Source organism: Dendrobates tinctorius, unplaced genomic scaffold (assembly GCF_039654945.1).
Source record: "Dendrobates tinctorius isolate UK_male_01 unplaced genomic scaffold, ASM3965494v1 ptg000116l, whole genome shotgun sequence".
NCBI classification, from domain to species: domain Eukaryota; kingdom Metazoa; phylum Chordata; class Amphibia; order Anura; family Dendrobatidae; genus Dendrobates; species Dendrobates tinctorius.
Window position 1 is genome coordinate 1,071,869 of NW_027361784.1, and position 14,440 is coordinate 1,086,308.

Here is a 14,440-nt window from a genome sequence, read left to right on the forward strand (position 1 = left end):
TTCTTGGCTTGACATATCCTTACGAGTGGTGCAGCTTTAAAGAAAAGCATGGATTTTACTAAACTCTGTTGGGAGATGCTGATGCATCAATATTGGCGTTTTTATGGGCCAGTCTTGATGAATGGCGCTCCGGAGTAAGGAACACCAAATTCATTAAGAGGTCTGCATCGGTTTATGAATTAGGCACAACTTTCAGTAGTAAGAAATATGCTCCAGTAAGAAGTACATTTTGATCATAATTTGCGGCCCATTTTTGGCATAAATTATGATTCATTAGTCGAATGCTCTTGGCCATGCTCCCTTCTTGGCTAAGCTCTGCTGACTTTTCAAAAAGATGTCAGACCTGGCCAAGACTGGCATAAATATGCCAAAATTTTCAACATAGTGGTGTAATTTTGAGTGGTGCAAACATTTTTGGGACATTTACAACAGTTTTAAATTGGAAAATTATCAGAAACGGGTGGATGAATCGGGACTCAATGGTGGACTCAACTGTAGTTTTGTGCTTAGAGCTCCAATGCAAATCTATGTGTTTCCCTGCTGACAGACTATGAACAAGCACTGTGTAGTCTCATCCTGCAGTCGTAATCCTTTCCAATTTGCTCCCTACTTCTTGTATATTGGTAAGGAGCAGGGGACAGATGAAAGGGAATATTATTGCAGGATCAGACTACAGTGTTCATTTGTAGTCTGTTACCATGGAAACACATAGTTGTTTATATCAATTACTTAAATTATAGCTTTATAATTAAGACATTTTTGCAAAGTTGCTTCATTTCTTATTACAGATGTGTTGAAACAATAATTATGGCTGCAAAGTTACAAATAGCTGCTTTAAATCAGTAAGACTGGAGAAGATAAAGCACTGGGGAGATGGATCTCTGCGTTCTGTGCTGGATTTGTTTTTTCAGGAACTAAACATTCATTCATGCACACAACACTGTATTTGGAGTCTTTATGAGAGACATGGAGTGTCTAGAGCATAAAATTTCCTCATCTTGGAAAGTCCCGATTTTACAGATGAAGTCACATCAAGCATATTAAAAAGTGTTGAGGCTCAACAATCCTACGGCCAAAAGTAGGTTGTTTTGGAAATATTCTATAGTATATTGAATAAGTTCCAGAGTAGTCTTGGGGTAGGATGACTTAAAGGGGTTGTCGCACTTTTTTTTATTTAGGAGTGCACTGCTGCACTGTCTTCCAACTTCCTGTTTGCCAAGCAGCGGTGCACTCGTGATAATTGACATTTTGGAAAAATTCTGTGCCATATAATGACTGTGTATAACTTGTTATATGTCCATGTGCATGAGACCTTGCAAAAAGAATTGCAGACTGACGAATAGCTGTTTATTCCTCGTTCACTTCATACCCCATTAAAGGCAAAAAAACATTTGCTTCCTTTATTTTTTTTAAATGAATATTTAATTTTTTTTTTTACTTAAGAAAAAAAAAACAGTTAAGTAATGTCATTTATGTAAACTTCAAAACCACATTATTTTTGCATACCAGAAAATATTCACAGTTTGGAAAATGATATGTCATGCATTAGAAACTGCAGTTGAATCGTTTGACATTAGAGAATCCTTGCGATGATAAGCGGGAAAAGTAACAAGTGAGGGAAAGGTCGTCTTTCAGGTCCGGGTAAGGTAATGATGAAGTCATATATTTCTCTGGAAGAATTAGGTAGATTTTATGTCCTTTTATATAACCATCTTTTTTTTTTTTTAAAGCTTGTTATTTATACTTAATAGTAGAAAAAAAGATTTCGCAATAAGTCATGCTCACATGAATTACACACTTGTTAGAATCCCATATGGTAAAGCATAAAACCATCATTGGGTTGCTTTTAAGTAAATATTTGATCCAAATTCACAAGACGTTTACAAAATTTTCAAATACGATAAAAGTTACAGGGTGTACAAAGTGGGGAACACTACTCGGAGTAGGGTGAACTAGAAAGAACTACGGGTCCGTACTACAAGGGATGGAGCACAATGATATGAGGCAACCGTCCGATTAATTGTAAATTCATGGAACAATACAATAAACTGAACAGAGTGATGGAAGGAGGCGTGCAAAGCAAAGAATCACCGTGTTAGTCTACGGATTGCAACATGACCCTCCGCACTGTCTTAGTGAAGCACCTCATTCGGAGCGGTGTGGTAACTCGTAGTGGCGAATCGGCTACCATTTGGTAGAAAAGAATACCGAGGGTTGATACTTTTTATCTACTTGATATGACCGAGCACTAAATATGCTCATGTGCAATATACATCGGAGAGATTTATCATTATATTCACGCCGCAAATGAAATGAAAAATATTCGTAAAGTCCGTGCACCACTTACGTTTTCAGATCTCCAAAGTATAAACACTTTATTCTCCATTTTTCTACCTTATGTTTTGTGTCCAAATAATATTCATGCTCATGTTGTGTTGATAAATATAGTGCAATGTATTGGGGTAGAGATGGATATGCCACTGGTCTCCAAATCCTCTCTTCTTCATAGCTGCAGGCAGATAGGGTATTTCTGAACTTATATATGTGCATATAGATTGGTGCCTGTTGCGTGGAATCATATAAACAAGCACCCTCCCTTCAATCCATGCATGGTGGCTTTATGATCAAAGTTTCATATGGACTATATTGACAAGTTGATTTGTTCTAGCACATGAGCCCATACTTGCCAACTCTCATGAAACACCAAGGAGGATCCAAAAGAAAAGGGAAGCCTCCCTGGACTCTTGGAAGAGCTGGCCAATCTCCTGGGCAACTTTAAAGTCTTCAAATTTCTCCCAGCAAGCATTAAGGCCCCGTCACATACAGCGATCTCGCTGATTTTGTGACGGCACAGCGATCTCGCCAACGAGATCGCTGTGTGTGACGGGGATCAGCGACCCCCCGCCGGGTATCGCTGATCGTGCTTGATCGGCCTGGGCCATTTTTTGATCGCTGGTCTCCTGCTTCCCAGCAAGCATCGCTGTGTGTGGCAGCGAGAGACCAGCGATCAGGGACGCAGGACGATGGTTTCTAATGTATACATCGGGTATCCAGGAGCCGCGCGGCTCTTAGATACCCGATGTTTACCTTGGAAACCAGCATGTACGCCGGTTTCCAAGGTAAACATCGGGTATCCAAGAGCCGCGGCTCCTGGATACCTGATGTTTACATTAGAAACCAGCTTGCTCGCTGGTGCTGATCGCTGGAGGGGCTGTCTATGTGACAGCTCACCAGCGATCAACCTAACGATGTCCCAGAGATCTCATCCATGTCGGATCGTTGGTGGGATCGCTGGGACATCGTTATGTGTTACGGGGCCCTTACTTCTGGAAACTTACTTCTGTGCTGAAAATTTGGAATGGGTTGGAGGTGTCTTTACCTGAGAAAGCAATGTGGCTAAGGCAAGAAAAAAATCAAGGGACGTATCTACTGTCCTACCTGAAGAGCAGGCCCAGAAGTTGGCAAATATGCATAAATCCATTATGTAGAAAGCATAGTACCTGATTAATTTATATCAAGCAATAAACTGATTTTGTAAAAAAAAAAAAAAAAGAACAATTGAAGTCTATGTGGACCACATTGCTAGCTGAGTGTTATTCACAAAAATTCCAAGTTACCTTCATTTCAAAACCCCATTCTCAAGAATTGTGATGGTCCAACCACCAAAAACGTTGTTCTAAATATCTGTCGGAATGCAGCAGAGGCCAAGCATGCGTAACACCACTATTTTTTGTCTATAGGGCTGCCGGAGATAACAAAGTACTGTACTTGGCAGTCCCTGTTTGTTCCATTGTCAATGACAAAAGCCCACATACACAGCCTCTGCTTTATTCCTTTCAGCGATGCATTCCAGAGCCTTGTTCTCAGGCCCACTTCCATTGGTCGGAACCCCAACGAGCCCAATCCTGTAGATCAGTGACAACTTGCACGTTGGGAAACACTTTAAAGGATTTTTCCAGGATTTGAAAATTGAGCCTGAGCTGTAATTTTATTCTAATCATAGAAAGTCCCTTTAAAAAGCAATTCCAGAAACATTTGGTATTGAAATCAAGTTATGGTATATTCAATTTCTCACCTTAGCTTCGTTCACAGCATTCCAAGAAATGCTGTAAAGCAGCCACGTGATCAATCGGAAACAATACACTAGATATGTTCATTGACTTCGATGAGAGAGTGCTATGGTCATGCTCTGTGATCTGTGCAGAGGTCATTGTACAGAGAGGGAGGAAGTGAACTGTGATCATTATTTAGTGTGACAAATGTGATCTTTTGTTATCTATATATAGGTGACACTTGATGACACATTCATTTTAAGAAATGACTTGTTTAGAACCCACCAAGAGAAATTAAGGAAGTAGGTGAGAACTGCCATGAGCGCATTTCTAGTTCCGAAATATCATTGTCAGTCTGTCTTAAATCCATCAAGCCTCTAGTCTGGCAATCTATGTGATTGCTTTTTCTGCATCAGTCCTATAAGCATAGGAGCAAAAAGGAGACCATGACGTGAGCTAGTCATTGCTACTCGTTAGTTTTCTCTGTTCAAATAGTCATGTATTAGGGCTTAACTATCATTTGACTGAGTACATCTTCTGATCAACAGGTACCTTCCTAGAGAAAGGGATCAAAACAGCTTTTCTCAGTTGGGTCTCATCAAGGCGTCCATTGTTGTGGAAGGAAAATTTCTAGAAATGAACCAATAGGTGGTTGATGAATCATTCAATTTGTATTATGAAATGACAAGAAACATCATGCTATACTCCAACACTGGGCAAAAACACACATCCAGTCTTGCCATTGAAGTGCATCAGTAATGCAGCTGAGTGCTATTAAAATAGTCAATGTACTAATGCATCACATCCCAAAGTTGCAGCGTTCTTGTGCCACAAGTTTGTGCCGAACTGTGCAAAGTTTGCATCCTCCACCTTTTTATTGCAGTTATTGCATAACGTACTGATCTGATATTAACCTTTCATCTACTCGGATTGTTTGCAACCATGTAAAAGAAAACAATACTTATGAGACTAGACCTTATATATGAGCTAGGATCTATGGACCCTTAGGCACAAGGTAATGACTATTCTTGCCTCTATGACGTCGGAAGTCCCTAGTGAAAAAGTATTGATTAACTATGATTGCTTCTACTGGGAATGGGTCATTTTGTGCTTAGGATGAAGAAACTCAACGATGCTGGCGGCCCTCACTTATGTAGGTACGTACGTAATCCACATAAATCACTGATCTCCAACCTCTAGTTCTCCAGCGGTTGCAAGACTACAGCTCCCAGCATCCCCATAAGCCTTGGGAAAGCCACAAATTGGAGACCACTGATGGAAAATATCACATACCGTTCTTCCATCTGCAAACGTTGGCTAAACAATTAAGAAGTTACTGATTTAGGCAAGGCCAAATCTTAAAAACAGTCTTCTAATATTTGTTTGTGAGCTCCAAGGAAAAAAAAAAAAAAAAGTCCATAGGTTGTGGCGGAAATCTCCGTTATCCATTTACATAGTAAAATGGCAAGAATACCAGGCGCAAACGTACAGAAAGTGTCCCAACAGTGATAACATTCACCATTCTTTGTCATCCAAACGAAAAGATATCATACAGGGAAGTAGATATGTTTGGCCATAACGTGTCAACACCACAACAAATTTAATTTTGGCAAAAATAAAACAAAAAGTAAAAATTGACGGGGTTTTATCCAAAAAAAAACAAACCATAAAATAAAATGTTCAGAACTGTCCGGCACTGCTTGGGTCGCACTGAAGTAGGCGGACGATTGATGGATCGCTTTTTGCCCCTCTGATAAACTCCTCCAGTGAGAGTTTCCCTGTAAATAAGCATAAGAAGGCATTAATACTTTTTACCTAAAGAATAACCATTACTTTAATTTTTTTTGTTTCCTAAATCAATAGTGCACATCGTATCAGATATATCTGCTTCTTTCTCAGCCTGGATTAATCTTTCACTCTCAGTTCATGGGTGAAATCTGTGTTCAGTGAAGACAGATTTTTCCCATTACTGATAAAGGAGATGTCAATTGGTGCTCATAACATTTTATGGAGCAAGAAGAAGGGAGGAGGTAGATACAGACACACATTATAGTTAAAGTTCTCCTGGAACAACAGTTACACTTTAAAATATGATAAACAGTTTTGGAAATGTCTAAACAGCTGTTAGTTTTAAAGGGGTCCAATAAGAATTTAATAAAATGGCCTCTGTCACGTAAATCAAACGGCAGCCCATAATAGTTGTGTGTTAGGATTAGTGATGCGTGAACGTGCTCGCCACTACTTGTTACTCGCCTGAGTATCAAGGTACTCGGTGTACTCAGCGAGCATTGAGCATTTTCACGATTACGCGGCGGGAACTCGGGTCTCCATCCAGCTTTTTTGGCGGACTTTTACAGACCCAATCACGATACAGGGATGGTCTGCCAGGCAATGAAACGCCACAGCCATCTTTTTTGTGGTCGGGCAGTGATTGGCTAGCCGCACAGCATCATCAAGGGTATAAGAGACGGGACGCCGCCCTGCTCGCCGCATTCAGCACCGGATTGAGATAGTGTAGGGAGAGCTGCTGTCGAGATAGGGTCAGAATTGGGGATTTATTAGTTAGTGTGGGGTCTACCATCCTAAACTACTCAAATCCAGCTAAACCAACAGTCCTTCTAAGGACTAATTCGGAGTTTATAGGTTCCAGTGTTAGGTAGGCAGGGTAGTGTATGTCGCTCTATACACATCAGTGCAAGGCCTGCAGGCACTATACGTGGGTATATAGATCATTGCATACATCAAGAGGGTTCATTTCCTTCCTGTGTTCTGGTGCTGCTGCTGCTACCTGTAGGATATATTGGCCGTATATACAGTAGCTAGCCCCAGGTGTAATTGGAATACAGACTACACATTTTTTGGTGTGGTATCTCCATGCCAGCTCATATCCGTGCGTGCCCTAAGTTTGGCCAGTTTACGGTGCTTTTCTTTTTTTGTCTTGGGTGTCACTGTACTTTTATATGCAACAGTATTTACCCCCCCCCCCAAAAAAAAATGAAAAAACCCACACATTTGTTGTAGTGGTATCTCCATGCGAGCTCAAAGTTTGGCCAGTTTACAGAGGTTTTCTTTATTTGTCCTGGCTGTCACTGTACTTAAATACAGTAGTATTTAGCCAAGCAAAAAAAAAATACAGGCCACCATTTTTTGGTGTGGTATCTCCATGGCTGCTCATATCTGTTCGTGCTCAAAGTTTACGGCGGTTTTCTTTCCTTGTCCTGGGTGTCACAGTACTTATATACAGCACTACAGTGGGGTCTAACTGTGACACGCCTTAGACATCCATGTGCCAAAAATTGAGGTAATTTAGGCCTAAACTTCATATTTTGGGCAGTCTGTCACTCTCGTTATATCCAGCAGTCTTTTGCATCCACCAAACTAAAAAAAAAAACATATTTTACAGTGTGGTATATCTGTGAGACGCCTCATACATCCGTGTGATAAAAATTTGTGGATTTTAGGCTGGTACTCCAGTGTTTTTCTGTCTGGTACTCAAGTTATATACAGCACTATGTAGCATTATTTTAAAAAACAGGCTACATTTTACAGTGGGGTCTATCTCTGACACACCTCATACATCCGTGTGCCAAAAATTGAGGCATTTTAGCCCTAAATTCCCTTTTTTTTGCAGTCTGTCACTCTCGTTATATCCAGCACTCTTTTTTATCCAAAAAAATAATAATTTTTTTACAGTGGGGTATGGCGGTAAAAAGATTTCTGTTTCAAGTTGTTATGACAGCTTCATGACTGTGTTAAATGCGCCAACTACTACCACCATCATCATCTTCAACCTAGAGGCAGTCACTATGCAGATAGAAAGTCTGAGTAGCAGAGGGTGAACGCTTAGGCAGTGTTGTACTCTGTATTGCACTCTGTCTCTGTATTACGAAGGCTAAATCTTCTTGATGAAATCATGCCTGGAAGAGCCATAGCAAGATAACTTTGAAGATCACAGGGACAGGACTCGCAACTACTGAAGCCTGGTGTTCCTGGGCAGGATTCTGACAAGCCCTCACCTACTAATACTGAACTGATTGGATGATGACTTTAAAGGAGCCCATGCATTTTATGTAACTGAAGCTAGAGATTTTGACATTTCTGATGCTTTTTCAGAGATGTCAATTGGAGAGCGTGGTGGTCGGAGATGTCACTACACCACCACACGAGCTGCCGCCTCTCCACCACCCGAGGTGCTGCACCCACCACCTTCTGTCTTTTTCCCACTCTCCTGCAGAATGAAAGTCGGCAAGGACAAGGTCCTCTCCCCTCTGTAACAGTCTGTCATAATTGTTTGGGGGGTAAACGATATCTATTACTATGTATGTAACCCCTTGTCATGTACAACACCATGGAATTAATAGCGCTATATAAATAACTAAATAATAATAATACTATATTGGTGTTTCCACTAGACAATCTATCAAACATGTTATTGAAGGATTTTTCTTTCTGACAACTCTGTTCAGCTGTGCACAAACTATGTCAACTTGGTAGCTATACCCCAGTGGGTGTTGGCACAGTGTCATGTTGACTACAGTCCCCAGATGTTATGTAGGTCCCTAATATCACCTCTACTTCAGCAGCATGATGAATTAATAGGAAAAGCATGTGGTATTGGTGTAGCTGTTGTTTTCTTGACAAAGAAACTCAATAACATCACTGAGGTGGTTAGCTGCACACGGAATGGAGAAATAGTAAAGATGACAATTGACAAGTAGTTTCACATTTGAGGTAAAATACACTTCAACAAGTTGCTTTAACTCTTACATTATATTCCAAAGCCTTGAAGAAAAAGATGAATATATTGTGAACCAAATAGGTATGAATAATTAATCACACAAATGATATAAAACAAAATTCTAAACATACACAAGTTATCAGTGGGGAAATTATTTTTCACAAAAAATTTTAAGTATGAGACTAGTGTCATCTTGTAGAATGATATGGGTCACAAAGTCCTTCAAATTGAAACTGTTCTGGATGTACTGTACAATTTTCTCTAGAAAATTGGAACTACATGCTTTCTATGCTGCTTGCATTAAAGAACTGATTTGCCAGATATGTATGGAGTCAAGATGACCGGGCTGCAGGTACCTGTGCTGCGCCGTTTCCGGAACTGTCAAGGCTGCATCCCCTGTTTCCCGGTGGAAGGAATAGGGTAACGGACAGGCCCCATTACACAGAAAGAGGGGTCATGTTTAGACAGGGAACCTGGCCGGAAGCTGAGGTAAAAAAAAAAAGCAAAGCAGGAGTGAGTCCCAAGCTGTGACCGTGTGAGCAGCAAGGGGCCAGTGCACTATGCACCTGAAGAGCCGATGCAACGGCAAAATGCAGCAGAGAGACACAGTGACCTAGAGGCATGGGGCCAGCTTAAGAGAAAGCGGGCAAGACATCAAAGATTTTTGGCATCGACAAGCAGGGCATAGGAGGCTGAGTAGCGTGCTCCGTCCTTAGAGAAGTGGTGCTGCAAAGGGCAGTTCCCATTGTCTCCCGCCACTAAAAGCGGTACTGCCATTTACCAAGGTGCCGTTTGCCCAGTAGCTGCCAGAGAGCGAGGTGCCGTGCGCTCCTTGACCGTTAGTACAGCGCACATGCGCAGCAGAGAGAGACAGTTCATGCCACGTGTTCAGCGTGGATAACCAATAATTAGAAGGCAACAGAAGAATGACAGAGGAAGTTGGTACGGTCAGCAAGGTACTCCCTCAGCATTTTCAAAAACTTGCACTCCATCTGAGAGTCCCCTGCGCCTCAGGGTCAGGGCAATGGGAGGGTCTGAGAAAACTCTCCCCAAACTTTGTCAGTGTTCCACTGCCTTTGCTGGCTTGGAGTTGTGTCTCTCTCACCTGTACTCCTTGCTTGGCCAACAAACTTTGACCTCTGCTGCCAGCGTTTTCAGATGTGAATTTTTTTAATAATTCCGCAAGAAGGGCCCTCTGTTCCTCCAACATTTTAGTACACCTGTCTGCCTCTGGAATAAGAGATGTAACATTCTTCTTGTAGCGTGGGTCTAGAAGTGTCACCAATCAGTATTGTCCGTCACCCAAAATTTTGATAACGTGAGGGTGACGGGAAAGGCAGCGTAACATAAACTCAGCCATGCGTGCAAGACTGCTAACAGTCAATACTTCCGTGTCCTCACCAAGAGGATGACTCTCCTCCTCCTCCTTGTCCTCAGGCCTCAAACACTTAGAATTATCCTCAGTAATATCATTGTACAAACATCATTGTAAATACCTTCTTGTAAATACACCCCTGAAATTTTTATCTCCCTCACCTCATTTTAGATTGTAAGTTGTCATGAGCAGGATTGCTTTGTTTGGGTTTAATTATTGTTATCGTTGTTACTTAGTGTAGATTGTAAGCTGTCACCAGCAGGGTAGTTTTATTTTGGTTTAATTATTGTATTATTGTTATCTTAGTTACTTAGAACTGTTTTGTTTGAAAATGTTAAAAACTGTAAATATGTTTTCGCTCTATAATAACTCTCAATCTTCAAATTAGAACACAGATAAGCAGGATGGAGACGTTAATTATGGTGTCATTGACGCACACCCTCTTTGTGGATTCGTCAAAGTTTTGGAGGATGTTACATATGTCAGACATCCATGTCCATTCCTCACATGTTATGTGTGAAGATAGAACTGAATACTGACAACCTTGTTGATGCTGGTAAACTATTCACCAACTGCCCTCTTCTGCTCACAAATCCTTTCCAACATCTGCAGTATAGAGTTCCAAGGCCTGGGGCATCACACACCAGTCGTTGAGCCAGAAGCTGCAAGTGCTGCTGAATCACGGCAAGGGCGGATGAAGCTGTAGCGTTACACTTTTCCGAGCAGATCTGCCAGCTCCGTGTCGCTTTTCAAAAAGCGTTGACCAAGTTGGTTAAGCACATGAGCCAGGCATGGCACGTGTGTGAGCTCGCCTCGCCACAGAGCAGCCACCAGGATCCAGCAATTGTCACACACAACCATGCCTGGCTGTGGGTTCAGACATCTCAGCCACTGATCTGCATGCTCTTTCAGAGCTGTTCACAACTCTTTAGCATTTTGGGGTTTGTCACAGAAGCATATTAACTTCAGCACAGCCTGTTCCTGCTTTCATTTGGCAGTGCTTCCAGCTTTTGACTGATGTGCTACCTTTTGTAGTTGGAGGCTGAAGAGGAGGCGAAGGAGAAGGAGGTGCAGGAGCTGTAGACTGTGGGGGCAACCCAGATTGACGTAGGGCCCACAATACTTGGGATTTGGGAGGACGTGCACCATACTAAGGTCGGAGTGGGTCCCGGCTTCCACTATGTTAACCCATTGTGCCCTCAGGGATGTGTACCTTTCCTGACCACAAGCACTTGTCCACATGTTTGTGGTTAGGTGGACTTTCCAAGTAACAGCATTGTGGAGGGTAATGTTGTGGGACACATGCCTGTGTAATGCTGGGACGGCACACCGGGACAAATATTCCCGCATGGTCGTGCCCTTGGGGTGATACTCGACTCTGCCCTCTCTTTCAAGCTAAGATCCAAGACCTTGCCTCCTCCTGCCCATTACAACTCAAAAACATTTCCTGGATCTGCACATTCAAAGAAAATTCAAAAATGTTTGTGCACGCCCTGTTAATCTCCCGCCTCGACTATTGCAACCTTATACTCTCTAGCCTCCCCTCTAGCACTCTTGCACCACTCAAATCTACTGCTGCCAGAGTAATCCAACTGTCCCTCCGTTATTCCCCAGCCTCTCCTCTCGGCCATGCCCTTCACTGCCTTCCAATTGCCCATAGGCTACGGTTCAAAACCTTAAATATGACATATAAAGCCTTGCACAACCTGTCTCCTCCATAGATCTGTGACATGGTCTCCCAATATCCGACTGGGTCATGACTTCTTCTACACAAATTCAGTGTGCCGTTAGCGAGATGTACCGTCCCTGCCCACAAGCACTTGTCCACGGGTCCGTATTTGGTGCACTTTCCCTGTAACAGCATTGTTGATGGCCTGGGAAATGTTGTTGGACACGTGCTTGCTTGTGTAATGTCGTGACGGCATACCCAGAGAAATAGTGGCGGGTGGGGACCGAGTACCTTGTTAATGTCACCGCCATCAAGTTGCGGAAAGCGTCCTTCTCCCACGAGCCTAAAATGCAACATTTAGAGCGCAAGCAGATGAGAAATTTGTGAATTTAGTACTGTGGCCTGTGGGCCGTTGGCTGCGTCTTTCCGCTTACGGGCCAATGACTGGGGCATGGACAAATGAAGGCTGTGCTGGGACAACGACGTGGAAGTGCTTGATGATGGTGCTATTTGACTGTGGTCAACGGCAGGTGCAGGGCAGGAAGCATCTTCGCATGCACTGTGCACAGGGGATTGGCTTGCATGCACAACAGTGGAAGAAGCAGTGATATCACCAGCAGACACTGTTCATGGAGCCTGGTGTTCAACCAACAAAGTCGGGGGCTTTGCTGCCATGTGCCAGATCATGCTTGTGGTGGTAAGGCTGGTAGTTTTACTACCCCTGCTGATGCGGCCATGGCCGGTGTTGCAAATGTCCTTTTTGGGGTTATCGGCAGAGTCTTTAAAAAACAACAAGATTGGTAGGGGGACATTCATTGTCTCCCTCTTCCACACCACCTCCTCACCTTGACACCTGTCTTTCGGTATTCCCCGAATTGCCATTCCTTTAACAGTCGTTACACTAGGACAATTAATTTTAGACTGGAACATTAGGATATTATTGGTAATATGTATGGGTGAAGATGAAGACGCTTGTGCCATGGGTGTGTTTAAAGTTACGGACAGTGCACTCCTCTTTAAACTTAGTTTTTCATGAGCATCTATTAGTTTTGTTTGGTTTTTCTCCAACACTGATATGCTTTCTCTAATTCAGCATCTCACGAACATGTTGCACTTTGCCTTTTATACAGACACGTGCGTCTTTGGCAACATATTTTGGATGGGCATTTCTTAGGCAGAGTCTCACATGCACATCTGTTACACCGATCTTCAAACGGGCACAAAACCAATTTTGGTTATTGATGGTGGCTAAACGACGAATCATTGATGGCTGTATCCTGGATCTCATACCTCCTCTAGCCACTGCTGTTATTAATCATGTACTTTCCCATTCCAGTCATCACCATGCCCCTTTTCCAGATCACTTTATTCAACAATTCGTCCGCCATATTGTTACTAAAAACATGCACCTTTCCAGCAGCAACTGTGTAGGAAACCAAGTTACAGTTTTGCAAGGTGTTTATGATGCTCCAACAAAAAAATGTACACACTATGTTGATATCTACCCCCAGGGGGAAATGTTTGCAAGGTCATATACTTAGTGTATGGGCATTACATGTCTAGGAGACCTGCTCCTTTGAATTGGGCATAGGTTTTAATCAGGCTTTCCTCCATGTCTCATCATCCGGCGCCACTAGATCACCAGCGTTAACGTGTTCCGTGCTGCTACAGCCAGTGTCGAATTCCAAACAAGGGTGGGGGTTTTTGCTGGGCGTTAAATACTTGTTATGGAAAAGGTGGAGATGTACCCCACAGGGGAAATTGTTTGTCAGCCCAATACACTTAGTGTATGGGCATTACATGTCTAGGAGACCCGCTCCTTTAAATTGGGCATAGTTTTTAATCAGACTTTCCTCCATGTCTCATCATCCGCCGCCACTAGATCACCAGCGTTAATGTGTTCCATGCTGCTACAGCCAGTGTTCCAATCCTAACAAGGGTGGGGGTTTTTGCTGGGCGTTAAATACTTGTTATGGAAAAGGTTGAGAAGTACCCCACAGGGTAAAATGTTTGTCAGCACAATACACTTAGTGTATGGCCATTAAAAGTTTAGGAGACCGGCTCCTTTTTAATGGGACACTTTTTGTTAAGCAACCCTCCTCCATGTTTTTTCCAAGGGGGTATTGGGGTTATTGGGATGCATATGACTTGGTAGCAGGGCAGGCCTTGCAATCAATGCATAAGAAAACAGAATGGGAGTACAAAATGAATAATGTGAAGTGGATTTTCCTATGCCCATCCAGTACCTGGGTTCAAAGGCATATTGGGGTGCAGATGACTTGGCAGCAGGGCAGGCCTTGCAGTCAATGCATAAGAAAACAGAATCGGAGTCCAAGATGAATAATGTGAAGGGGATTTTCCTGTGCCCATCCAGTTTGTGGGTTTAAAGGCTTATTGGGGTGCATATGACTTGGCAGCAGGGCAGGCCTCGCATTCAATGCAACATTTTTTATGGAAGCCCTCCTGGACATCTCGTGAAAGGGGTATTGGGGTGCATCGTAATTCTTGGCAGCCGATCCACTCACTGCATAGGCTATAACTGTTTAATAATGGCCCTTTCAGAAGATTAATGCCACCTGATGCACCGGTAAAAATAGGCTCTGTGA

The 14,440-nt window shown here is 42.7% G+C and overlaps 1 protein-coding gene across 1 annotated transcript in view; it reads right to left on the reverse strand.

The window, feature by feature from the left end:
- Positions 1–1,386: 1,386 nt before the first annotated feature.
- Positions 1,387–14,440, reverse strand: part of NCALD (neurocalcin delta) — a 94,977-nt gene continuing 81,923 nt past the window's right edge. The window contains exon 4 of the mRNA XM_073590077.1: positions 1,387–5,830. Within this exon, the coding sequence (XP_073446178.1) occupies positions 5,733–5,830 (98 nt within the window). The 3' untranslated portion in view covers positions 1,387–5,732. The remainder of the gene's footprint in view (positions 5,831–14,440) is intronic.